Raw genomic sequence first — 27,272 nt, 5'->3', positions numbered from 1 at the left:
ATGAGAGGAAAATGAAGACTCGTTTTTCATGGAAAACATTTTACACTCTACCAAACGAGGCCCAAGTACCTAAGCTTAAGTGCGTAACACACTATAAGTTTACAATAATATCTTCATAATAAGACTAATATGGAGTGTGAATAGTGAGAAAAATGTCAAATTATCTTCTCGAGTGTTCAAGTGACTATTATGTTACTCATTTACCCTAGAAAAAGAAAAGCTATCATTAGTTAATTGTTTAGTTATCACCCTTCCTCTATTGGTTTTTTTCTCCCTAGTATCTTGACACTTTGACTTCTTCTCATATGTCCATTGTTAGCCTAGTAGGTGGATATAAAGTGAAGGCTGAAAGAAATATGTGCACTAGTAGTCTAGTATTACTCCACCCACCCAATTATTATCTTCTTCAAATGTTTTAGCACCCCTAACATGAGACTCAGATAGTCAGATAAGACTGATATGGCCTCAAGGAGCTAGCTCTGAAATTTATGGCTACATCCCCGGTTCGAGCCTCGTGTTTTCCCTTCGCTTCTTTAAGTTAGAAATAGATATCTCCTTACTAGAAAAAAAACTGGTAGACCACACCACATGACATGCAAATATTGATAGGTAAAAGAAATGCAATTCTGAATTTATATAAAAAAATCTGACTTGAAACGAAATAACCCGAAAAATAAATAAATTTAAACATGCTTATATCGAAAGTGACTCGAACCTGAACTACATTGCACTTTTATTGCCTAGATTGATCGAATTAACAAGTCTATAAAGTATCTAGATGGCTATGCCTGAGAATTTACCACTTCCAATATTATGAATACTCTAGCAAATTTAATCATAAATGCTGTAATGAGAAACAAAAAAATCATTTTCTCCTGAAAGCAGAGTTCCTATTATTGGTGAATGAGCTTGAGACAAATAGTGCAAAAATCTCCAGGGTCCAAATATATCTCCAAAAGCAGACAATATACTCATCAGTTGAACATGTGAAGGAGAATTTTTCATAAGTGTAACAGACTCACATAGTTAAGTTTCCATCAACAGAAATTGACAGAAGGAAGAAACTAAAGTTCACACTTGTACAGAAAAAAATGTTTTACTTCTCTTGCATGTGAATATTTTTTGTCTTCGTTCACTAGTCTTATCTTGATTGTGAATTTGTAACACTTGCAACATACATCTGAGGGAAAAAAACCCAGGAAAGGAATCTCAGCCGTATCCACGTTAGACACTTGTAACAAGTCAGACCTTTAGGTTGTAATCACAATGGATGCTAAGAATTGAGACCACCAGCATATATCTTAGCGAGAATGTATCTTGATCACATAAAGAATCAGCTGCTTGAAAATGATACTGGTTGAAGAGGAGCTTGATGGTACTGTATTATTACCCTCATCCTACTCGACATATATGCTGGAGAGTAAGTTCGGTTTTCAGTTTGGAATGACTCGAGTCTAATTTAATTCAAAACAGAATTATGTTTTTTGATTCCAGTCTAAATTTCAACCATGTCCAGTCTCATCCAATCCAATATAGGATTTGTTAGTTTGAATCCAATCAAAAATCCAAATCAGTGAAACTAGGTTTCTTTGGCCTAATAATCCAAAGACCTTAATTTTAATAACAGGCTGATATGTAAAATTACATCCATTAGATACAAGCCCAAACATTGCCTCACAAGCCTTAAAAGTTAAAATTAACATAATTATATAACGAGTTTAAAAAACAAAGTCTTAAAATTAAAAATTTAAAATAACAAATCGTAAGTCTTAACGATCCACAAACAACATTGGTCATTTGGGTTATTACTCATTTGGTCCGAGTCTGTGATCAAATCAAAAACAATCTTGACTACAAGATAGAGGTTTGAACAAATTTTTGGTTTTAGTAGGTTCCTTATGGATCTAAAGACCCAATCTGGATAATCCAATTTTATAACAAGTCCGTATCCAATCGTAATTAGTGATTTGGCTTAGACTTAGATAGCTTAAATTCCTGATGTTGGGCTTCATGCCAAGGCCTAGAATAGGAGGGAGACAACCAACACACAAATCAAGTGAGGTTCCATCCTAAAACCATCTAGCAATAAGAGAAGTAGTCACTAATCTTTTAGTGTGGATGATTTTCCTGCAAATATACATGAAAAAATCCTACACCTATAACCCAGGCATCAAAGTTTCTATGTAGTATAGTATTTGCTAAATCAGAAAAATAATCAAACAAATGGGACTTAAACTTCAAGGTAATGAAGATGGGTTAAAGTTTTATTGCCAACCTTTAAAGTGAAACTATAGACATTTATCTTGCAGAGGTTTATTATGACATGTACATTAGAGCTCTGCATGCATCTCTGTGGGAGAAGAACACATCAAGTATACATACATTTTAATAAAATTAAGTCGTACCTAGGATGCCATCGATAGTATTCGATTTCACTAATTCACTAGTTCCAGCTCTGTGGGATCTGATTCCATTTTCAAGCTGAATCCTGAAGCACTGAAGTTGTCCAACAAAGAATAAACCTCCCCAGTACAAGGATGAGACGTATCGCTAACAAGAAACTCATGGACTGCTCCATTGAGTTCAATAGAGCTGCAACCAGGAAGTTTCTTTAGAGCTCTGTCCTCCATCACAGTTCTAATCCTGCTAACGTCATCCCACATACCAAATCCAGCATACATGTTGGAGAGAAGCACATAAAAGCCTGAATTACCATAATCAAGCCTCATAAGATGCTCAGCAACCTGCTGCCCTAGATCAAAGTTTCCATAATTAATACAAGCACTAAGCAATGTTCTCCAAATAATGTCATTTGGTTCAATAGGCATCTCGTCTATGACTTTTTTTGCTTCTTTTAGACGCCCAGCTCGACCAAAGATGTCAACCATGCACCCATAGTGCTGGAGTTTTGGCTCCAAATTATGCACTCTTCTCATCAGCTCGAAACATATTTGTCCCTCCTTCACTAAACCAGCATGACCACAAGCATTAAGCAGCCCAATGAATGTAATATCATCAGGCTTTAAGTGAAGTTTCTGCATCTGCATAAAAAGCTCAAATGCCAATTCACCGAAGCCATGAACAGCCAATCCACATATCATGGCATTCCAATGATCAACATCTTTTCCTTTCAAACTCTCGAATACCTCAATCGCCATATCTATGGTGCCACATTTTGAATACATATCTATTAGAGCCACGGCCAGTTTCCCATCAATGATAATTCCATTGTCCTGAATATAAGAATGCACAGCGATGCCCTCATCAACCTGTCCTAGTTGGGAAATGGCGGAAAGAACTATTGAGAACGTAGTTCTATCAGGGAATAAAAATTTCATCTGTAATATATCATGGAAGAATTCCAGTGCTTCAAGAAAATTTCCATTTTGAACATATCCAGCCATCATGGCATTGCAAACCACTATATCCTTTCCAGGAGTTTGATCAAACAAATTCCTAGCAATGTCGAGACTACCAATTTTTACATAGCCATCGACCATCGTGGCCCAAGTGATTGCATCTCGTTCAGGCATTCGGTCAAATAGATCATGGGCAACTGCCATCTGTTTGCATTTCACTAGTCCATCAATCATCAAATTCCAAGTAATCATATCTCTCTTGGGCATTTCCTCAAACAACTCCCAAGCTCTATCAAGCTCATCTTTACACTGCATATACCCACCAATCATAGAATTCCAAGATATCAAATTCTTCTCCTTAATCGGCATACAATCAAACAACTCCCTAGCAAGGCTTAACAAACCCACCTTCACGTATCCATCAATCATCGCATTATAAGAAACCGAATCTCTCTTCGGCGTTCTATCAAACACTTGGCGTGCAAACTCAACACACCCACACTTCACATACAAAGAAATCAAACAATTTTGCAGATACAATTCTGACCCAATTTCTAATTTCCTCAACAACCCATGAATCTGCATCCCTTCTTTCAAAAACCCAAATCGAGAACAAGCTTTAAGAACCAAAGAAAACGAGTATTTATCCACACAAATTCCATTCTCAACCATGAAATTGAAAACAAAAAGAGCCTGTTTTGGTTCAAAATTTCCAACAGCAAAGGACTTAATTACAGCATTAAAAAGAAAAGGATCGAAATGGGTATTTTTCTTTGCAATTATAGCGTGTTGCGACAACAAAAGGTAGCGCGCAAATTGAATGAGAGGTGTATAAGGGGAAGAACATAAATTGAGAATGAGTTTTGTGGTAAAATTAGGGTTTTTGATAAACCCAGTTGTAATTAGGCGAGCATGAATTTGTTTGATGTCATTTAAAGTTTTGCAATGTTGGAGGAGAGAGAAAGTGGGAATGGTGGACTTCCATGGTTGAGTTGAATTTGCACAGAGTAGCATCAAATTTAGCGGGAAAAATCAGTCCAAGAATAAAAGGTTGTTAACTTGTTATAGGGTAGATAAGGTTTTTCCTTTCTTTTGACCTTCTTAGATATTTTTTGGGGGGTGTAATAACACCTTAGTTTCTTATGGATAGTCTTTTTTGAATGATTGTTTGAGAATGCATGAAGGGAAAAAAAGGGTTGTTGTAGGAATTTGATTTATTTGATAGTTTAGACTTTAATATCTTAAGATAGGAAATGGATGAAAAGAAATGGAGATGATCTTAATACGTACAATTATTTAAGATTAAAGATTTGAATCATTCGATTGTATAGACCTGTATGGATAATATGATGAGTTTTATTCTAAGGAGGTCATATACTAGGATACTTTGCTATTTTTGTGTGCTTGACTAGGAATTCAGGATGAGTGAGCTCCTATAAAGGTTCCTTAAGGGTGTATGAATGAAGATAAAGTGCGTTGGAAGGACCCCAAGTTTCAATCATCAATATGCAATTATTGTAAGAACTTAGATCCTAATGAGCAACCGAGGTATGATGAATGGTACTAGAATAAGCATACGATGACATGCTGGACCTATGGAGGGAAGAGATTGAGGTGAGCTAGACTTTGGGGTTGGTAAGAAAGTTATCACTCTATTTGGCAATACATCATTATGAGACGTTTTTTTTTACTAGTATCCACTTTCATCATGAGATTTATTGCATTAAAGTTGTGTTTAACAATTAATATTTAAAAATAATAATAGTTGAGGTTAAGTGACAATAACTTATTGTAAGACGTTAACAGTTATCTGCAAAGTAATAAGTTTTCCTCGAATTTAATGTGGTCTTACAATAAACTATTGCAAGTCTACTTTATCTGTGTCGATTGAAAATAAGGGAGATTACTAAGCATATAAGAGGTAGATAGATATTTCAACTTAATTTAATGATTACTATAATAATTCATATGCCAAACTAAATATACCGTGTTATTTCAGAGAGAAATACATGTGATCATTTAGCTTGATAGGACAGATGCTTAATGATGAAAATGCCAATCAAGTCTCTTTTGATTATGCAATGATTGTTGTTATACATGATTGTATTTGATTTAATTTGTATATTTTCAGTGGGTGAACATAGACTAGTAATTCTATTGGATAGTTCAACACTATATAAAACTTTATTACAGCAAGCCCAATAAATTCCCCATTGTTTGAAAATATTAGAATTGGGTTTCTCATTGGGACTTGTTGGATAGGAGTACTAGTTGCTTGTCAAACAAACAAGATGCACATGATTACATGAAAGATGCCCAAGTTGCAAAAGTAGCTAATTCTTTTGTTTTTTCTACAATGAAGTTGCAAAATATTTGAGCTAACCAATCTCAGAATAGGGTTAGTAAAACTCTAATTGAAGCGTGTAATATTCTTTCTCCGTTTAGAAATAATTGCACCATTTGCATAATATATATTATTCACATCTTACATTTTGATTATCTTTGGTGATTTATATTTTAGGAAATAACATAGTCATATGCGATCTTGTTATATTCGTTTCAATATACTATTTTTTAATATTAACTTTTTATAATTTTTACTCATTGATAATTAAAGATATTAACGTTTGAAACCATGCATCGACAAGCGTGAAAACATAAAACGGTGCAACTATTTCTAAATAGAGGAAGTAGAATTTTGCAAATGCAACGAAACTTCATTAGTTGATAGATGGTAATCTCTAAAAATATGCCAGTTTTAGACATACAAAATCTATTGAAACTAATACAAATATGCAAAAGAGGACTTTAGGAATGCCACATTAGTTTGTCCCTCTTCATCCCTAGGCCCTAATTCAACTTATACATAGTAGCAAACATCTAAACTTCTACAAAAACAACAAAGCTAGATGTGCGTCACAAATTACAAAGTACTTGAAGATCATATATATTTACATCTTAATATACTTCATCCGTTTCGTTTTAAATGCAACAAACAAATATTAATTATATCTCACAAATAATACCCATTTGTTGCATTTAAAACTCCGAAAGAAGTAGTACTACAACAATAGATATCACTCGACCTCTAAGCTTGAATTATTTTCTGTTGAGGGCAAGTAATCCTAAACACATGCTCTTCCCCTGTACATTTATCCACCTTTACTATCCATTTACTCCTTTTTCCATTGTAACTTGATCTAAAATCATGACGTTTAGGCACTTTGCTTACCAATAATCCTTCTCCAATGGGTAAAAAATGTCCCCCTAATTCATTACTTGATGGCACTAAATGTTGTGCATTGTACCCTACAACAATTCCTCCATTTTGAGCTTCTTTAAAAATCATTTCGTGACAGTTGATATTGCAATCAACTGTCACGAAATCTGCACTCTTATACTCATTACTCAACAACGAGAGTGCATCACCTGTCACAAATTCTATACGATTTACATAACGTGACATCAACTCGAATTTCGAGGTACGTAGCTCTTTTTGGCTGGGCAAGATGCAGACGACTCGTCCGCCAGTCTGGTGGGCTGCAGCCACTAAGGCTAAGGTATTTGAGCCTGCAGTGGAACCACAAACCTCCACCATGAGTTGAGCATTGTTTCCTCCTGCTAAAGCTGATATGAACTCTGCTACATCAGGCTCTTTACCTCTTTTACCCTACAAAAAATGAACCATAATAAAGATTAGTCACATGTACAAGAACTCAATATTAATCAAAATCATTTGAATTGGTTCGAGTCTTTAGATCAATCTGATAGAGTATAAATCTATTTCTGGGGCCTCAACCATCATCTTAAGCTTTTGGTTGAGTTGGTCCTTTGACATGGTATCAATAGGCCACATACCCATTGGTGCAGGCCTGGGCCTGGCCCCGTAGTTTTTTTTTTTTAAAAAAATTAAGCCTTAGCTTGTAGTTTAGAGCCAAAAACCTAACATACAGAAACAAGTTACACGACATCATAATATGTTTTTTGGAAAAATCTAGCCCCTGTAACAAATCTTTCAAGATTCGCCACTGTTTTTCTGTAATCATCCATAAGGATGCTTTAGGGATCCTCCGCTTGGAACCCACCTTGGTTTTTTCTTTCCTTATCAACAAAAAAAAAATTACAAGAATGAAAGCATTAATCTTATAATATATGCTTACCATTTTTATGGTTCTAAGGTAAGCTTTAGTAGCATTTTCAGCTGACCAATGAGACATTTTTGGTGTAAGTTGTAATAAAATAATATGTTTATGTAGCTTTTATTGATATGTATGTGTATATATGTAGTTTGAAGAAGTGAAGTTCTTGAAGACAAAAGATAGGTATATATACCAAGAAAAAGAGGCATGGATTTGGGAAGCAACTGAGGCAGGTTCTTCTTTGCAAATTATTAAAAAACGACATGGTCTTAGTTAGCTTCTTAGTTCTTACCAACTAACGTGCTGACCATAGTATTTTGTTTTAGTATATTAATAAATGTTTAGTACTACTCCATATACTGCAACGTAAATTTTGTAAGAATATTTTTTTCTTTGGGGTGGCGGATTAATAATAATTACTATGATTTTTTTTGGGGGGGAGGAAGAACAATAAAAATAGGATTTTTGTGGAGAAACACCACATAAAATTCTTTTTAGGGGGAAGGATCAATTAAAATACTTCCCTTGACAACTTAACACCACATTACAATTTTCGCCAACTTGTCAACTTTCCGGCGTTGACAATTTCTTTCTCTCCAAAACCTCAGTTTTTTTTTTTGTTTCTTCCCCATAAAAATAGTATTTTTTTTTTTGCTAGGGATGGGGGAGGAGGAGAAACAGAAATAAAATCGATATTTTTGACGGAAAAATAAGTCAACGTCGGAAAGTTGACAATTTGGTCGGAAAATCGTAATGTGGTTTAAGTTGCCAACGAAAGTATTTTAATAGGTCATTCCCTCCTAAAAAAAATAAGTGGTATTTCCCCACAAAAACCCTATTTTAATCGGTCTTCCCCATAAAAACCTATTTTAATTGGTCCTTTCCCATAAAAAATCTTAATTACTACTCCCTCTGTTTCAAAATATAAGGCATTCACGCTTTACGAAAATTTGCTTTGACCACAAATATCTCTCAAATACGATAAATAAAAATTATAAAAAGTATACCGTTGGATTCGTCTTGAAAGATACTACAATAATATTATTTTTAAATTTTTTTTATCATCATAAATTGAGAGTAATTAACGGTCAAAGTTCGACCTCGAACCTCGTGCGTGCCTTATATTGTGAAACGGAGGGAGTAGTATTTGATTAATAATAACTGTTACATTGCCCTAACACTATATATTTATCCATGAATGAAATTTAATTTACTCAATCATAATTTATAAAAGTTAAAGCTTTTCCGAACACTCGTTCCCTTGCACAATCTTTATTAACAAGGATAGAAGTCAATTGTAAAAAATAACAATTTTACGAAATGTGACAACTTTTATGAACATTGGATAATTAGTATATACTCCATGTAATTAATATATTTGGACTAGCTGATATCTAAAGACAATAGTAGGTTAGTACATGAATTAAATTAAGAGCTATAGACAAAGAAGTAATAAGTTCAATATCTATCTATTGTTTCAAAGTAACATATGCCAATATTTTAAGTCAAACTAGATTAAACTTCCTTTTTTAGTCTTATATTGATAAAGTTTATTTTATTGTGCCCACCTAAAAAAGACCTATTTGATCCAACCAATTAGCAATAAACAAAATATCCGTAAGTACTTTGGTATACATTTTTCTTAATTTATTAGTTTTTTAAAATAATAATTAATTCATTGATTTGAAGTCATACAAGCTACGATATTTACAAAATAAGTCAAAAACTAACATATATATTACATTAGATCAAACAAAATTCTATAAGCCAAACTCACAATCGTTAATAAGATCTTAATTAGTTTATTATAATAGAGAAATATACAGATAGAGTCAAGTTTTTGTCTATATTAAGAAGAATGAAAGAGAACAAGAGTAGCTTTTTACTCTCTTTTTCCCTCAAATAATACTTAATGTAATATTTAGATCGTCTCATATGATAATTTGCAAGTTTACTGATAAACATGACATAGTACTCCCTAATACAAATTTATAAATTCATTTTCTATAGTTTCATAACTATTCTTTCCAGAAAAAAGAAAGAGTAAGCTCTCCTTAAGAAGTTTTAATTCATGTAATCCATGTCAATAAAAAAATTTAGAAATTGCGTAGTAAAAGGTTTGATCTCGAGAACTCAAGTACATATACTAAAGTCTTAACCACTAGACTAAGTTGTATTTAATATTATTATCATAAAGTATTATATTAATAAATGAAACTTTTTCTTACCCGGGACATAACCCGGACCTAATAACTAGTAAACTTTTAAATGACACTACAAAATTGTCATTCTAATCTTGATATTAACTAAAACCACATATATAACTATTGAGAACGTATTGTGTCGGACTCGTCCGACCATAATCTTGGTCGGACGACTTTCAGGTGGTTCCAATTTTTTTTCAGATAGTCTTCATTTTTTTTCAGGTGGTTCCAATTTTTTTCAGGTAGTCTTCATTTTGTTTTCAGTTAGTCTTCTTTGTTTTTCAGTGGGTTTTTGTGCTTCAGTTAGACTTACTTGGGTTTCAGTTGGTCTTTATTCTTTTTCAGGTAGTCTACATTTTTCTTCAGGTAGTCTTCATTTTGTTTCAGTTAGTCCATTATTTCTTTCAGTTGGCCCATTATTTCTTTCAGTTGGTCCAACTGAAAGAAAAAAAAGTCTAACTGAAAGAAAAGAAAGTCTAACTGAAAGAAAAGAAAGTCTAACTGAAAGAAAAGGAAGTCCAACTGAAAGAAAAGGAAGTCCAACTGAAAGAAAAGAAAGTCCAACTGAAAGAAAAGAAAGTCCAACGGAAAAGAAAAATTCGACTAAATGAAAGAAAAATAAAACCAACTGAAAACATTCAACTCTCGTTTCAGTTAGCTCTAGAACGTATTGTGTCGGACTCGTCCGACACAACACTCTCATCGGACGAGCAACGCAACGCAACGCGCGCGACTTATTAAAGACCGAAAAAAAAAAAAAAATAAAAAAAACAAAAAAACACTTTCATCCCCTTCATCCGCTTCATCCGCCATTGTTCAAGAACAAAAACATATCCAACACTTCCACTTTCTCACTACAAATCTAGTTCCACTACTGAAATCTAGTTCGTTACAAATTGAACAAGAATGTCAGCCGAAGATTCGAATTCACAAATCGCAAGTTCGTTACAAATTGATCTGAGCAATGAGAATATTCACAGAGATCTCACATTACAAATCGAACTAAACAATGAAAACCGTAACACAGATATCACATCAGAAAAAAAAAGAAAGAAATTACATGAAGAATCAGCTGGAATACAAGACAAAGTAACAGGGTATGTCTAAATTAAATTTCAATTGCATTTACTCATTTTCAGTTATAATTTTGATTGTATCAGTTAGTATGCATAAAATTACCTTTTACATTGCAACAAAAGTCTATTTTTCACTCATTAACTTTTTTTTCAGTTAGACTTAATTAGTTTTCAGTTAGACTTATAAAGTGATCAGTTAGAGTACTTTAGTTTTCAGTTAATATAGTTTTCAGTTACACTTAATTAATTTTCAGTTGGACTTATTACCTCTTCAGTTAAACTTATTTACGCTTCAGTTAGACTTATTTACTCTTCTGTTAGACTTATTTACTCTTCAGTTAGACTGATTCAGATAGACTTATTAAGTGTTCAGTTAGAGTAATTTAGTTTTCAGTTAGACTTGTTTACTCTTCAGTTAGACTGATTCAGTTAGACTTATTAAGTGTTCAGTTAGACTTATTAACTCTTCAGTTAGACTTATTTACACTTCAGTTACACTTATTTTCTTTTCAGTTAGACTGATTCATAGACTGATTCATTTAGACTAATTTAGTTTTCAGTTAGACTTATTTAGTTTTCAGTTAGACTTTTTAACTCTTCAGTTAGACTTATTTAGTTTTCAGTTAGACTTATTTGCTCTTCAGTTAGACATATTCAGTTAGACTAATTTAGTTTTCAGTTAGACTTATTTAGTTTTCAGTTAGACTTATTAACTCTTCAGTTACACTTATTTTCTTTTCAGTTAGACTGATTCATAGACTGATTCATTTAGACTAATTTAGTTTTCAGTTAGACTTATTTAGTTTTCAGTTAGACTTTTTAACTCTTCAGTTAGACTTATTTAGTTCAGTTAGACTTATTTGCTCTTCAGTTAGACATATTCAGTTAGACTAATTTAGTTTTCAGTTAGACTCATTCAGTTTTCAGTTAGACTTATTTAGTTTTAAGTTAGACTTATTTTCTTTTCAGTTGGTCCTTAATTTATTTCATTTAGTATAATTATTCTTTCATTTGATACTATTACAATCATTCTCAGCTACACTTGTTTAGTTTTCAGTTAGTGCTTTTGTTCTTTAATTTAGTGTCCTAATTTTTTGACAATGAACTCAACAGCTGAACATGAATATCTCAAGTACATCAATGACGAAAATATCAGTAGCAGTTTAATAGGGAGACATGTTACAGATCACAAAGATGGCTACAACTTGTATCAAGCACACTCAAGAGCATTAGGATTTAGTATTAGGAAACAAACTCTAAGGAGGAGGAGAATTGATAATTCAATATACGAATTCTACTTGGTTTGCTCAAAGGAAGGAGGCTCAAAATCAACAAACAAAATAACAGAACCAAAAAAAAGACACACAACAAGAAAAACCTGTTCAGATACCAGATGTTGAGCAGCCAACCAACAAAAGAAAGGAAAGAGTAGTCAATGAAACAAGAACAGCATGCAAAGCCATGGTCAGATTTAAGCAAGAAAAACCTGGTGAAGACTTTGTTGTAGTAGCTCATGAGTTGCAGCACAACCATGAGTTGGTAATACAACAAGAAATACATCATCTGAAATCAGAAAGGAAGATAACTGAACAAAAAGGACAACTAATACAAACAATGGTTGAATCTGGCATAAAGCCAATGCATGCATACAACTTTTTGTGTCATGAGGCTGGATCAGAAGAAGTAGTGGGCCACACAAAAAGGGACCATCTAAACTATATCACACAGTACAGAACAAGATTGGTTGAAGGAAAGGATATGCAGAGTGTGTTGGACTTACTTCAGCAAAGAGCGGATGATGATCCTGCATTCTTCTACAGGCTGAAATTTGGGGAACATAACAACATCGTCAGCTACTTTTGGCGAGATTCAATGATGTTGGAGGACTTCAAAGCATATGGAGATGTTATGATATTTGACACAAAATAGGACAAACAAATATGGACTGATATGTGCACCATTTGTTGGCATAAATTGCCATTGGAAACAACAATGTTTGCATGTGCTTTCATAACTAATGAAAAGGAAGAGAGCTTTGAATGGCTACTAGAAACATTCAAGAGAGCAATGTGCCAACAAGAGCCAAAGACAATTTTCACTGATCAAGATAAGGCAATGGGCAATGCAATTGAAAAGGTATTTTTCAGTTAGAATTATTTAGTTTTCAGTTAGAATTATTTAGTCTTCAGTTTGAGTTAATTATTTATAATTCAGTTAGACCTATTTAGTTTTCATTTAGACTCATTAATTTTCAGATAGCCTTATTTTACTTTTTAGTTACACTAATTTACTTCTCTAGTTAGACTCATTGAGTTTTCAGTTAGACGTATTTAGTTTTAAGTTAGACTCATTGAGTTGTCAGTTAGACTTATTTAGTTTTCCGTTAGACTAATTTAGTTGTCAGTTAGACTCATTTAGTTTCAGTTAGACTCATTTAGTTGTCAGTTAGACTCATTGAGTTTTCAGTTAGACTCATTTATTTCCACTATTTCAGTTAGACTTCTTTCTTTTTCAGTTAGACGTCTTGATTATTCAGGTAGACTTAATTAATTTTCAGTTAGACTTATTTAGTTGTCAGTTACACTTATTTACTTTTCAGTTAGACAAATTTACTTTTCACTTAGACTTATTTAGTTTTCAGTTAGACTTATTTAGTTTTCAGTTAGACTCATTTAGTTTTCATTTGGGCTTCATATTACTTCTTTTTGTCTAATGAAATTTTCAGTTAGCATTTACACTGTTTTCAGTTAGACTTCTTAAATTTTCAGTTGGTCTTCATATTATTTCTTTACCTTTTAAATTAGATTCACAAGAATTCAAATGAAAGTGATTTCTAGCATAATATGTACTATCTTAAATCAGGTTTTCCCAAATACAAGACATAGGCTTTGCCTTTGGCATATAGAGAAGAACTTTGTAAGCCACTTCGGATCCCTCAAGACCAATGAAGACTTCAAGAACATGTTCAAGAACTGTTTGATGGGGTGTCAAAATGAATCAGGCTTTGAAGAATTGTGGGCGAAAATGATGGAATTGTATGGACACGAGAAAAAAGAATGGTTCGAGCAAGTATATGATCAGAGACACAAGTGGTGCACCGCATTAAACAGGGATATGTTTTCAGCTGGAATCTTATCATCACAAAGAAGTGAAGTCACAAATAAGGCAATATCATTCAATGCAAAAGCAACAACAAACCTGTTTGAATTCTATCATATATTTGAGCAAACAGTGAAAAGATGGAGAAGCAATGAAACTAGTGACAACTTCCGGAACAGAACTGAACGTCCCAAAGCCGTCAAATCCAAATCAAAGCTTCTGAAACATGCTGCTGATGTATACACACTAGCACTATATAATGACTTTGAAACAGAGTATGAGTGGGCAATGGCATCATTTTTACGAGCATTTGCAACAGAAAACTCACAGCTGAAGTTGTTTGAAGTCTCACCAGAAGAAGATTTCAGCAATTCACATACAGTAGCATACGATGAGGCGACAACAGAATTAGTGTGCTCATGTCAATGCTTCACAGAGACGGGAAGCTTTGCTTTCACATAATAAGGGTCATGCACATGTTCAGCATATTTCAAATACCACAAAAATAATCCTTAAGAGATGGACAAGACTTGCAAAGTCAGCAGTATGGGAGAATGTTCAAGGTTAGTGAAATAAATCAATATGAATAACTGACAAATGAAAGCAACTAACTGAAAAACTGAAGACTCCAACTGAAACAATTAACTGATCACCTGAAAGATTTAATTAGTGAACTGAAAAAAAAAAGGCTCCAGCTGAAACATTACTATAACTAACTGATAAATTAATGTTACTACCAGAACATTAATTGGGGGTTTTCTTTGTGTGTGGGAGGGGGAATATTAGTAGTGGGGGGTTTTGGGGGGTGTGGGGTTTAACACTTAACTAACTGAAACAATTAACACACCACCTGAAAGAATCTAAGCTATCTGAAAATTTTAGTTAGTCAAATGAACTAATTGACTAAGAAACATTTATTAAAGCAGACAAGGACAAAGCCAAAATGCACAGTTGTGGACACCATGGAGACATGCAATAACCAAGAATTTCTACAACCTAGTGTCAATATGTCAATCAAATGAGGATGCAAGAACATTATGTGACAAGTCGTTGAAGGAATTATACAAATCAGTGAAAGAAGTTTTCAAGACTGATCAACAAAAACAACAAGAAATCGAAGATGAAGAACTACGAAGACAAACAGTTGAAAATCCTGAGGTGATAAAGACAAAAGGAAGACCACCAAAGGGAAACAAGAGAGTAAAAGGACATTTTGAGAAGCGTAAAATGAAGACAAGGCATCCGAACGAATATGGAACAAAAACCCCAAATGTACCTCAAGTTGAATAGTGTTCAAATAATATTAGTTTTCAATTGTATTCCACTCAGTAATTGATTGAAATTTACACTTGTTTATTCCTAAGCTACTCGAAATTCATTAATATTAGTATTTATTACCTTCAGTTAGACTTGTTTTTTTTTTCAGCTAGTCTTTCTAGTGCTTCATTTAGACGTGTTTACTTTTAAGCTTATATTAATTCAGTTTCAGTTAGACTTGTATATTTTTCAGCTAGTGTTAATTCTGCTTCAGTTAGACTAATTTATTTCTCAGCTTATCTTTATATTGCTTCAGTTAGACTTGTGTCTTTTTCAGCTAGTCTTAAAAATGCTTCAGTTAGACGTATTTATTTTTCAGCTTGTATTAATTGTACTTCAATTAGACTTGTGTATATTTCTGCTTCAGTTAGACTTATTTGATTTTCAGCCTCTATTAATTACGCTTCAGTTAGACTTGTGTAGTTTTCAGCTAGTATTAAATTTCCTTCAGTCAGACTTATTTATTTTTCAGATAGTATTAATTGTGCTTCAGCTAGACTTCTTTATTTTTCAGCTAGTCTTTATATAGCTTCAGTTAGACTTGTTTATTTTTCAGTTAGACTTAAAACTCTTCAGTTAGACTTGCTTGTTTTTCAGCTACTATTTACAGTGTATAAGTTAGACTTAAAATTTATATTTACAAATATATGTCATACACTTATTATTATGAGTTAGATTTTTCATTTTTCAGTTGGTATTTGTATTTTTCCAATTAATTTTCAAACAACTTCATTTTTACACAAATGTATTCCATTCAAAGTAAGTGTAAATGTACAATTCATTAAAGAACACATAATAAAATGTAAAATGAGTTCTGTGCTATTTGTACTGTACATTGCAAAATTCAATGGTTTCTATTTATCTACTGTACATTATAATAATAATAAAAAAAAGTTTGGCACCTAAAATAATGAAATTTCAACAGTTGCTCTATTTTCACTTTGTCTCCAAAATTATTATTCAACACATCTTCTACTTTCGCCTCATGATCCCTCCTTCGCCGTAAAATGTGTGCTTCTTTTCTATTCGTCTTCTTTGATCGATTAAATGCTAATTTATCTAGGACAGCCTCTTTATCCTTCCTTATCTTCTGTCTTGCCATCAGTTCAGGTTTCTTTGCAGACCAAACATAACAGTCATGCTTCACTTTCTCTCTCAGTTTGTTTAAAGGATGGTCCACAAGACGAACAGCAAGCCTACACCGCTCAAGGTTTTTGGTGGCTGCCTAAAAAATAAAAAAAATCAAAACTATTAAAAAAGGTTCAAAAATGTAACAATTACAAAATAAAACTAACTGAAAATAAACAACAACATCAACTAGTCTTTATAGTGCTTCATTGTTTTTCAGGTAGTCCTTATAATGCTTTCAGCTAGTAATGATTGTGTTTCAGTTAGACTTGATTGTTTTTCAGCTAGTATTTATTATGTTTCAGTTAGACTTGTTTATTTCTAAGCTAGTCTTTACAGTGCTTCAGTTAGACTTCATTATTTCTCAGCTAGTCTTTATAGTGCTTCAGTTAGACATCTTTGTTTTTCAGCTAGTCTTTCAAGTCCTTCACTAACTGCCTACATACCTTTTTCTATTAAAAAACTTTCAAAAAGAAATGTAACAAGCAAAATAAAGTAATCATACCCTTTTCAGGTCAACAAGTGCAGCATGGTTAGTATTATGACCGTCATACAGCTCCATGGTTTTGATTGCATAGACACCACAATCAAAATTGTTGTCCTTGCTTCTCCAAGGGAAGTAAAGAGTTGATGTTTGCCAATGGTGGAGACGATCAAAATCACGACACCTCATAGTCTCTTGCATAAAAGAATCAAAAGCACGACACTGCATTTGAAGATCAAAAAAAAAAACAACAATTAAAAACAAGTAATAAAATGGAACAAAAAAAAAATACAAATGCTCATAAAAAGGTACTTACAAAGTATGTAAGACCGTTAAATTCCTCATATATCTATCAATGTCCTTCATGTCTGTACGATTGTCAATATTTTCAATCCTTTTTGCTTTCTTGTTCAGCACCAAGACAGTATTAATGATCATCCTTGTGAACAGGAACAAAAATCTGGAAGATAAACATAAGATGCAAAAGCAATAAGTCTACCTGACAGAGAACAAAAAACGAAATGAAATACTAAAAACACTAGCTGAACTAAAAACATACACTAACTGAAAACATAAACTAGGACTAACTGACAAGTAACATACACTAACTGAAAGAGAAAATTACACTAACTGAACAAATAAAAAAATAGTTAACAATAATACAACTAACCAGTTCAGCTTCTCGAATATCATTGCGTGGAAATGATTTCACCCATGAAGAAATAGCTTCCTTACATTTCTTGTAGAATAAATCATCATCTTTTGTAATAAGCTTTTTCTTGTTTTCTTCCCATTCCTTAAACTTCTGATCATACTGCCTAGTGCCCTCCAGGTTCTTCAAAATAATCTCATTTTCAGCAATCTCACTCTCAAACTGAACCTTTTTTACCTTCTCAGCACACAACCAATTGATATAGTTCTACAACAAAAGAAAATAGATAAATGACAAACTGAAACATTAAGTTTAGTTTTCAGTTAGACTTTTTAAAATGTCATTAATTTAACTTTTCAGTTAGACTTATTTATTTTCAGTTAGACTCATTAAGTTTTCAGTTAGACTCATTAAGTTCTCAGTGAGACTCATTAAGTTTTCAGTGAGACTTATTTACTCTCAGTTAGACAAATTTACTTTTCAGTTAGACTCATTTAGTTTTCAGTTAGACTTATTAAGTTTTCAGTAAGACTCATTAAGTTTTCAGTTAGACTCATTAAGTTTTCAGTTAGACTCATTAAGTTTTCAGTTAGACTCATTAAGCTTTCAGTTAGACTTATTTACTTCTCAGTTAGAGTAATTTACTTTTAAGTTAGACTCATTTAGTTTTCAGTTAGACTTCTTTATTTTTCAGTTACACTTATTTATTATTCAGCTAGACTTATTAAGTTTTCAGTTACACTTATTTACTTTTTATTAGACTGAAAACATAATATGACCAACTGAAAAACATAACATGACAAACTGAAAAACAGAAGATGACTAACTGACAAAATAATATGACCAAATGAAAACAAACATATAAAACTAAGCAATAACAACACTTACAAAAGGCATAATATTAAACCAAAATCTCCTTGTTGCAGAAGGTGATTCCTCTTCTTGCCTATTGAACATGAAAGCGCATCCGTCAATAACTCCACTTGTCAGCCAACCTTGACGAGGCATGCTAATTAAGTCGAATTTGTACAGCTGAACCGCATAGTTGCTATGAGGATTATCAAAATCCACAATGAGATCACTTGTAAGTTCACTTTGCATAATGTCATTTTTCATCTTCACTTCCTCAGAATCTGTATCCAATGACATATATGCAACATCTTCATACTCATTGTAAAATAGATAATCAACCAGCAACCTCTGGTCAGGAGACAGATCACTCAAATATCTATTATAATGCTGCAAACTTCGACATAATATTATGCCATGGTTGTTGACAGGAACAGCATGCAAACCAGGCGTAGAAGATGAAACAACACCAGCTTCATTATCATCCTCTTCTTTTTTAGCCTTGCAGATGATGATTCAACTCCATGATCAGCAATCCTATCAATCAGGTCCTCCAAACCTTCATCGTCATAATCATCACCTGGTTCCTTAACTCTCACAACTTTCCCAACTTTCTCTGAAGAAGGGTCATAGTCCCACCCCTTCAATAATTCAGGTGTTGAAGGGATTTCTGACTTTGATTGTTTCTGAGGTTTGTAGGATTTGTATGATGATTGATCAGAATAAGAGCCATCACACTGCATTCAATTAAAATATTAAAAAAGATGACAGATATACTAACTGAAAGATAAACATACACTAACTGAAAATAAAACAGATACTAAATGACAAGAAACATAAACCAAATGAAAATTAAACAATTACTAACTGACAAGAATGATACACTACCTGAAACATAACATAATACTAACTGACATGAAACTTACACTAACTCAAACATAAACTGATACTAACTGACAACAAACAAACATACACTAACTGAAATAAAAGATATACTAAATGACAAGAAACATACACTAACTGAAACAGAAAATAAACAAATTAAAACAGAAACTAAAACTATACTTACTCGAGGATATTTTACATTTACTGGAGTGATGATTGGAATTGAACTTCCAACACCCTCACCACTCTCTTCACTGTATGGAAGATCCTCAACAACAGGACTAGGAGTTAATAGTTGGAATGAAGGGGCATCGAAATCAGCAATGTTTTTCTTTTTAGCAGAAGAATCAACTCTCCAAGACTTTCTGCTATATACATTCTCAACTGCTTCAACAACAGGAGGAGGAGGAGGAGGAGGAGTTGGAGTACGAAGATCAACAATATCAATACCAGCAGCGGTGCGAGTAGGGACGTGTGTAGAAATTTTACACTTATCCTTATCCTTAGCCCCTTTGACTTGATCATCATCAGCATTCCTCCTCTTCCTATCAGCTTCCTTTGGTTGTTCTTTCTCAAAATCTTAATTCAAAAACAAAAAAAAAATAAAAATAAAAATAAAAAGTTAGAGTATCAAAATTTTCAGTTGGTCTGAATATTCTTTCAGTTTGACTTGTTTATTGTTCAGGTAGTCTTTATAGTCCTTCAGTTAGACTTGTTTATTTTTTCAGCTAGTCTTTATAATACTTCAGTTAGACTTTTTTATCTTCCGTTAGACTTATTTACATTCAGTTACACTGATTAAGTTAGACTTATTAAGTGTTCAGATAGAGTAATTTAGTTTTCAGTTAGACTTATTAACCCTTCAGTTAGGCTTATTTACACTTCAGTTAGACTTATTTTCTCTTCAGTTAGACTTACTTACTCTTCAGTTAGACTAACTTAGATTTCAGTTAGACGTATCTACTCTTCAGTTAGACTTATTTGCTCTTCAGTTAGACTGATTCAGTTAGACTAATTTAGTTTTCAGTTGATATACTTTTCAGTTAGACTTATTTAGTTTTCAGTTAGACTTACTTACTCTTCAGTTAGACTAACTTAGTTTTCAGTTAGACTTATTTATTTTCAGTTAGACTTATTACCTCTTCAGTTAGACGTATTTACTCTTCAGTTAGACTTATTTGCTCTTCAGTTAGACTGATTCAGTTAGACTAATTTAGTTTTCAGTTGATATACTTTTCAGTTAGACTTAATTAGTTTTCAGTTAAACTAAAACAGTATTTCAGTTGTTATTTATAAGATATTATTTCCTTTAGAGCATCACATTTTTCAGTTGGTCATTGAATTCTTTCAATTAGGAATAACATGAAAGAAACTTACTTCCTCCTTTCTCTCCTTCTGTATAAACCCCAGCATCCAACTCCTTATTTCTCCTTCCTCTTTATCTCCTTGAAGACCACAATCATCATCAGCATTGCCAGTCTTCTTCTTACCATCTTCCTTCGGTTCTTTCTCATTATCTTCATTCAAAAACAAAAGAAATGAATAAATTCATTGACAAACTAAAACTATTTTTCCACCAGATTAAATAAAAACAAATACAAAAAGTTTCATTTGGTATTTATATGATATTCAGCTAGTATTAATATTATTTCAGTTAGAATATTACCTTCCTCTCCATCTCCATGAAGACCAGCATCCTTATCTCCTACTTTGTCTTCATCTCCTTGAAGACCAGGATCACCATTATCTCCTCCTTTGTCTTCATCTACATGAAGATCAGCATCCTTATCTACTCCTTTGTCTTCATCTCCTTGAAGACCAGGATCACCATTATCATCAGCATCATCATCCTTTCTCTCATTATGATTCTGGTGATCCTTATCATCACCATCATCATCATCATCATCATCATCTTCTTTATGCTGATCATCATCAGCATTCATCTTCTTCTCATCCTCCTCTCCTTCTTTTTCATCATCTTCATTCAAAACATAACAAAACAGCTAAATACACATAAACTGAAAAAATTCATTTAGTATTCATCTCATTTTCAGCTGGTGCTCATATTATTTCAGTTAGACTGTCAAAGTTTTCAGTTGGTCATTTTATTCTTTCCGTTAGAGTATCAAAGTTAGCTATTTCACTTCTTCAGTTAAACATTTCTTTCACTTAGAGTCTAAAATTTTTATTCCAACCAGATTACAAAACTACAACATGAAAATAATATAATGAAAGGAACTTACTTCCTTCTTTCAAATCAACTCCATGAACACCAGAATCCAAATCAGGAACATTTTCAATTCTTCCAATCTCCAATTCAACAGGCCGCTTCACCAATAGTGAAATTGTAGGATCAACTTTGTTTGCACTGTCTTTCGCTTCCAAATGACGCTTGCATATGTCGTCAATTTGACTCAGAAAATCTGGGTTAAATACTTCACTATCATCCAGAGAAATACTGTCTTGAGACAGCTTCTCGCCTTCCTCCGAATATTCTGGGCAATCTCCAAATTAACTTGACAGAATGCAAGCGCATTCCTCTTCAACTTGTGCATGTTCTTCACATATTCCTTCAATTAAAAGAGCAAAATAGAATAAACAAACAAATCAATATGATGATGACACAGAAACAACATAAACAGAAATATAAGGACCATCTGAAAGAATCAAACTATCAAATGAAAACTTAAATGAAATATAAAATAAACTTATTTATTTCCAGATAGACTTATTTAGTTTTCAGTTAGACTTATTTACTTTTCAGTTAGACTTATGTACTCTTCAGTTAGACTTATGTACTCTTCAGTTAGACTTTTTTAGTTTTCAGTTAGACTTATGTACTCTTCAGTTACACTTCTTTAATTTTCAGTTAGACTTATTTACTTCTCAGCTAGACTTATTTACTTCTAAGTTAGACTTATTAAGTTTTCAGTTAGACTAATATAATTTTCAGTTAGATTATTAACTCTTCAGTTAGACTAATATAATTTTCAGTTAGACTTGTTAACTCTTCAGTTACATAGTTTCACATCAACTGAAAAAATACAAAGATCAACTGAAAGAATACCAACATTAACTAAAAGCAGACCACCATCAACTGAAACAATAGCCTAGATTATTTTTAAGGTACTCTATATAGTGCTTCAGTTAGACTTCTTTGTGTTTCAGATAGTCTATATAGTGCTTCAGTTAGACTTGTTTGCATTTCAGCTTATATAGATTGTGCTTCAGTTAGACTTCTTTAATTTTCACTTAGACTTATTTACTTCTCAGCTAGACTTATTTACTTCTAAGTTAGACTTATTAAGTTTTCAGTTAGACTAATATAATTTTCAGTTAGACTTATTAACTCTTCAGTTAGACTAATATAATTTTCAGTTAGACTTGTTAACTCTTCAGTTACATAGTTTCAGTTAGACTTCTTTATTTCTAAGTTACACTTCTTTACTTTTAAGTTAGTCTTATTTGCTCTTCAGCTAGAACTGACATTATTTCAGTTAGAGGTCAACAGTCTTCACTTAGAGTTCAAGAGTAAAAAAAATAAAAACATAAGATAAATGAAACTCACAGGAACACCAAGAGCATCTATTTCCTCATCAGTCATCAAACTATGAGGAAGATCCATGATAAGCTGCCTAGTTGAAGGTGATGGACCCTCAACCACCTTAATTATAGGAGAACCAGACTTCCTACTAGCAACACTAACACTGGGAGTTTTAAACTCAACCTTCTGTTTTTCACGCTTCACCGGCAGAATAAAATCCATGTTGATCTCAAACTGCTTCACAACATCAGTCAAATCCTTCTCATCCTGCCAATAACTGATAAATGGCTTACTCACATTTGAATAATCCAGATTACGACACTTGAAGTTGTGAATAACAGCAAGAGTCAAAGCGCTGACGCATCCCGAAGCTTGAATGATACTTTCTTCTGTCCAAGCTCAATCTTCTTAATCATAATAGACTGATGACAGTCCAAAACAGCAGCACAAAGACTTCTCAATATATATCCACACCAGTCATAACTTGAAATTGCAGATACATCTTCTAAACTCTTGGCACATTTCAGCACAGGCCCTAAATCAGCTATAGGACATAGAAGCTTGGACAACGAAAAAATAACAAATAACTTCTTGAAATCATCCCCGGATTCATATTTCTTAAACAAATCATCCCAATTTTTTCTACCAATATATACCTTCTTGGGATCAGAAATACCAAGAAACCTATGCCAATCCTTCCTGGCACTTCCAGCCTCTACCTGACTACCTTTCCTCCTAAAGGCATCATCATCTATAACCTCTACTGCTCTATCTGACACAGGTAACCCCAAAACATCACTAATGGTAAACTTATTAAAAATCAGTTTACCATTCTTTGTTGAAAACATCATTCCAGATGCATTGTAATTTAACAACACCTCCAAATTCAGATTAGGACAAAACTTCTTTATCCTAATATCTAAGAGACTCCCAAACCCAATATCCCTAATGTCTCTTTTTTGCTCATCACTCAAATTACTAACCACTTCATTTAAATGGGAATAGTCTGACAATACTTGTAGATTAATTGACTTTATTTCTTGCTCAGTGAAATTCCTAACAAAAGTGAACAAAAATAACTTTAAAACATAAAAAAAAACACAATCATATAATATAAAAGGAGAATAATGAAAAAAACATACGATCTATCAAATGTGTCTTTCTGTTGATCGGGATTAGATCTTGAAAATGAAAACTTGATTGGTGATAAATCAGATTTGCCTTTCTTCTTAGACAAGGATTTATCACATCTGAAAGAAAGAAAGTTTAATCAAACAACAAAAACTGAAAAAAAAACAGCATCAACTGAAAAAATACAAAGATCAACTGAAAGAATACCAACATTAACTAAAAGCAGACCACCATCAACTGAAACAATAGCCTAGATTATTTTTAAGGTACTCTATATAGTGCTTCAGTTAGACTTCTTTGTGTTTCAGATAGTCTATATAGTGCTTCAGTTAGACTTGTTTGCATTTCAGCTTATATAGATTGTGCTTCAGTTAGACTAGTTTATTTTTCAGTTAGTCTTTACAGTCCTTCAAAGTAACTTCTTTATTTTTCAGCTAGTATTTGTTGTGCTTCAAGTAGCCTTGTTTATTTTTCAGCTAGTCTACATAGTGCTTCAGTTAGACTTGTTTGTTTTTCAGATAGTCTATATAGTGCTTCAGTTAGACTTGTTTATTTTTCAGCTAGTCTATATAGTGCTTCAGTTAGACTTGTTAATTTTTCAGATAGTCTATATAGTGCTTCAGTTAGACTTGTTTGTTTCTCAGATAGTCTCTACAGTCATTCAAAGTAACTTCATTATTGTGCTTCACTTAAACTTGTTGCTTTATCAGCTAGTCCTTATTATTTCATTTAGTATAATTATTCTTTCATTTCATTCTATTCCAATTACACTTAAAATTTTCATTGAAAATTTACATTACTTCAGTTACACTTGTTTCTTTTATCAGTTAGTCAATATAGTGCTAAAGATACACTTGTTCGGTTTTCAGCTAGTATATAAAGTGCTTCAGATAGACTTGTTTGGTTTTCAGCTAGTATATAAAGTGCTTCAGATAGACTTGTTCGTTTTTCAGCTAGTATACAAGTGCTTCAGATAGACTTGTTCGTTTTTAGCTAGTCTATATAGTGCTTCAGATAGACTTGTTTGTTTTTCAGATAGACTTATTTTAGTTTTTCAGTTGGCTTATTTAGTTTTCAGTTAGACTTATTTAGATTTTAGTTAGACTTATTTAGTTTTCAGTTAGACTTATTAAGTGTTCAGTTAGAGTCATTTAGTTTTCAGTTGGACTTATGAACTCTTCAGTTAGACTAATTTACGCTTCAGTTAGACTTATTTACTCTTCCGTTAGACTTATTTACTCTTCAGTTAGACTGATTCAGTTAGACTTATTAAGTGTTCAGTTAGACTTATTTACACTTCAGTTAGACTTATTTTCTCTTCAGTTAGACTTATTTACTCTTCAGTTAGACTGATTCACTTAGACTTATTTAGTTTTCAATTAAACTTATTTAGTTTTTCAGTTAGACTTATTAACTCTTCACTTAGACTTATTTGCTCTTCAGTTAGACTTATTTGCTAAACAAAATCAACTGAAAAAATATAAGAATAAACTGAAACAATACAAGAATCAACTGAAGAATATAAATATCAACTGAAAACAACATCAACTAAAAGAATACAAGTAGCAACTGAAAGAATATTATAATCAACTGAAAGAATATATAAATATCAACTGAAAAACAACAACAACTGAAAACATCTGTATAAAACAACAAAAACTGAAACACAAACCCTAAAAACATGAAATAAATACTCTGATAAACTGAAAACATTCAAAAATAGAAAAAAAAAATATCTAAACTACTCTAAGAACTTGAAATCTACCTTGGATCATAATCACCATCTTTCTCTTTCTTCTTCCCAGCAGTAGACACTGCCAAAATTTTTCCTGAAGATCCAAGACTCTTCACCTTCTTCGACTTCGGGCTACATTACAATTACAACAACAAAAACGCTCAAATTTTGAAAACAAAAAAAAATTACAGCAAAAACAAACGAAATTATACCTAGAATCCATCATTTCTAATCCTCTTCACCATATTTGCGATGCAAATGTAATGGATTATGAACAAAAAAACACGCTAAGTTTCAACAGCAGAGAAGCAGAGAAGCAGAGGAGCAGAAAAATTCTAGAAATAATCAGTAAATAATATATCGGTTTCTTTGAAATGAAGAAGAATCAGTTTTAAAACTAGCGAGAATCAAGCAGAAATCCAAAAAACAGTTTCAAAATCGAAAAAAGATAATGACCTAATAACCGTTATATGTTTTTCTAAAAATAAACAAAACTGCTGATCAACAAAACAAATATGAAAAAAAAGGAAAGCCAGCGCGTTTTTGTTGGCCAGGCCCGTCCGACGGAAGCTATTGGGTCAGACGGTCTGACCCAATACTTTCACTTTCATATTATTGTTTTTCTAAAATTATTATAAGAAATGTTTAATTTATATTTCATTCAACTAATAATAGTACAAACTAACAACTCCAAACAGAGACTTGGACAAGGATATGTACAATCTTAGGTGCAAGTTAATCTTCATACCTGAAAAATAATAAAATAGTAAAGTAAGAATATAAGTGCATACTCTTTGAACTGAAAAAATAAAACATATAAATATGAGTGCAAAATCAATGCATATTCCCCTTGTTTATTAAAAACTAGCCGTATATGCACGCGATGCGTGTATTGATAATCTTATGTACGAATAGGTATATATATTTTTAATTTAAAATTATTTTGGTAGTGATTTAAAATATTGAGGTTTTTTTGTAGATATTATTTTCTTTTTGAACTAAAGGTGACCGATTTTCAACTGTTAAAAATTTTGGTCGAGATTTAATAATTCAGTATAGTTCTATAACAATTGTAAATGTTAATAAACCATATTGTTTGAACTTTGTAAATACGAAGTATTATGTTGTCACGATATATCACTAACCTTTTTTAATTGAAGATTCTAATTAATTTTGTGAATTGATCGTGTCAATCAAGTCAAGTTATTGATGGTGATTGCATATTTCATTTTTGACTTATTTCATATGACAAGTTGCATTTATTCTTATTTTTAAATTTATTATAAAAAAACGTTGTTTTAATTTATTAGAGGGTATTCTAGTCATTTCAAATGAGGACACTACACCTCCTTCCTTGGCTTATATAATAGAGATGCATAATTCCCCCTTTTACAAAATCAATAGAAATCTGTCAAGGTTATGTGCTCTTTATCTAAAAGACTTGACCTGGTTTTAGTAGTTATTTATAATATGATCTAGTTTGATAAAAATCTTTTCGTTCAATTCTTGTAGTTTCACTGAATATTGACCATTATTTACTCAGATTTATAAGCAAAAATGTATTCATATATGATCTAATTGAATTCATTTCAGCACATAGTTTTCATAAATTTAATTTTAACGATTTTCGTACCAAAGATATTTTTTAGTTTAATAAACAAAATTAAGAA

At 32.4% G+C, this 27,272-nt stretch overlaps 5 protein-coding genes across 5 annotated transcripts; all 5 read right to left on the bottom strand.

Moving 5' to 3' along the window:
• Positions 1 to 2,243: 2,243 nt before the first annotated feature.
• Positions 2,244 to 4,479, bottom strand: LOC104905397 (pentatricopeptide repeat-containing protein At2g45350, chloroplastic). Its single transcript, XM_019252189.3, has one exon. The coding sequence runs from the start codon at positions 4,371 to 4,373 to the stop codon at positions 2,436 to 2,438; it is 1,938 nt and encodes a 645-aa protein (XP_019107734.1). The 5' UTR covers positions 4,374 to 4,479; the 3' UTR covers positions 2,244 to 2,435.
• Positions 4,480 to 6,055: 1,576 nt separating this feature from the next.
• Positions 6,056 to 7,656, bottom strand: LOC104905399 (hypothetical protein). Its single transcript, XM_010693938.4, has 2 exons — positions 7,520 to 7,656; positions 6,056 to 7,029 (listed from the first exon to the last, which is right to left on the bottom strand). The coding sequence occupies exons 1-2, from the start codon at positions 7,574 to 7,576 to the stop codon at positions 6,448 to 6,450; spliced, it is 639 nt and encodes a 212-aa protein (XP_010692240.2). The 5' UTR covers positions 7,577 to 7,656; the 3' UTR covers positions 6,056 to 6,447.
• A 9,171-nt stretch (positions 7,657 to 16,827) lies between these two features.
• LOC130590289 (uncharacterized) lies at positions 16,828 to 18,872 on the bottom strand. Its single transcript, XM_057392359.1, has 4 exons — positions 18,867 to 18,872; positions 18,347 to 18,808; positions 17,477 to 17,725; positions 16,828 to 17,266 (listed from the first exon to the last, which is right to left on the bottom strand). The coding sequence occupies exons 1-4, from the start codon at positions 18,870 to 18,872 to the stop codon at positions 17,234 to 17,236; spliced, it is 750 nt and encodes a 249-aa protein (XP_057248342.1). The 3' UTR covers positions 16,828 to 17,233.
• Positions 18,873 to 19,221: 349 nt separating this feature from the next.
• Positions 19,222 to 21,674, bottom strand: LOC125499572 (late secretory pathway protein AVL9-like). The gene is made up of 4 exons (XM_048648521.2): positions 21,436 to 21,674; positions 20,859 to 21,170; positions 20,570 to 20,709; positions 19,222 to 19,771 (listed from the first exon to the last, which is right to left on the bottom strand). The coding sequence occupies exons 2-4, from the start codon at positions 21,133 to 21,135 to the stop codon at positions 19,481 to 19,483; spliced, it is 708 nt and encodes a 235-aa protein (XP_048504478.2). The 5' UTR covers positions 21,136 to 21,170; positions 21,436 to 21,674; the 3' UTR covers positions 19,222 to 19,480.
• Positions 21,675 to 22,498: 824 nt separating this feature from the next.
• On the bottom strand, positions 22,499 to 25,739 carry LOC130591304 (uncharacterized). The gene is made up of 3 exons (XM_057394449.1): positions 25,633 to 25,739; positions 23,879 to 23,986; positions 22,499 to 23,792 (listed from the first exon to the last, which is right to left on the bottom strand). The coding sequence occupies exon 3, from the start codon at positions 23,585 to 23,587 to the stop codon at positions 23,084 to 23,086; it is 504 nt and encodes a 167-aa protein (XP_057250432.1). The 5' UTR covers positions 23,588 to 23,792; positions 23,879 to 23,986; positions 25,633 to 25,739; the 3' UTR covers positions 22,499 to 23,083.
• Positions 25,740 to 27,272: the final 1,533 nt, after the last annotated feature.

This window comes from Beta vulgaris, chromosome 1 (genome assembly GCF_026745355.1).
Source record: "Beta vulgaris subsp. vulgaris cultivar EL10 chromosome 1, EL10.2, whole genome shotgun sequence".
NCBI lineage: Eukaryota > Viridiplantae > Streptophyta > Magnoliopsida > Caryophyllales > Amaranthaceae > Beta > Beta vulgaris.
Note: the sequence above shows the minus strand (reverse complement) of the source record. Positions and strands in the feature narration are given on the sequence as shown.

Coding starts and splice junctions, on each gene's coding strand:
- LOC104905397 (XM_019252189.3), bottom strand. CDS start 4,373: ATGCTACTCTGTGCAAATTCAACTCAACCATGGAAGTCCACCATTCCC.
- LOC104905399 (XM_010693938.4), bottom strand. CDS start 7,576: ATGTCTCATTGGTCAGCTGAAAATGCTACTAAAGCTTACCTTAGAACC. Junction 7,030..7,519: donor ACCTTAGAACCATAAAAATG/GTAAGCATATAT, acceptor CATTTTTTGTAG/GGTAAAAGAGGTAAAGAGCC.
- LOC130590289 (XM_057392359.1), bottom strand. Junction 17,726..18,346: donor GGTTTAATATTATGCCTTTT/GTAAGTGTTGTT, acceptor CTTTTGTTGTAG/AACTATATCAATTGGTTGTG. Junction 17,267..17,476: donor ATATTCGAGAAGCTGAACTG/GTTAGTTGTATT, acceptor TTTATCTTCCAG/ATTTTTGTTCCTGTTCACAA.
- LOC125499572 (XM_048648521.2), bottom strand. CDS start 21,135: ATGAATGCTGATGATGATCAGCATAAAGAAGATGATGATGATGATGAT. Junction 20,710..20,858: donor TCATGGAGATGGAGAGGAAG/GTAATATTCTAA, acceptor TTTTGAATGAAG/ATAATGAGAAAGAACCGAAG. Junction 19,772..20,569: donor AGAAGGAGAGAAAGGAGGAA/GTAAGTTTCTTT, acceptor TTTTGAATTAAG/ATTTTGAGAAAGAACAACCA.
- LOC130591304 (XM_057394449.1), bottom strand. CDS start 23,587: ATGATGTTTTCAACAAAGAATGGTAAACTGATTTTTAATAAGTTTACC.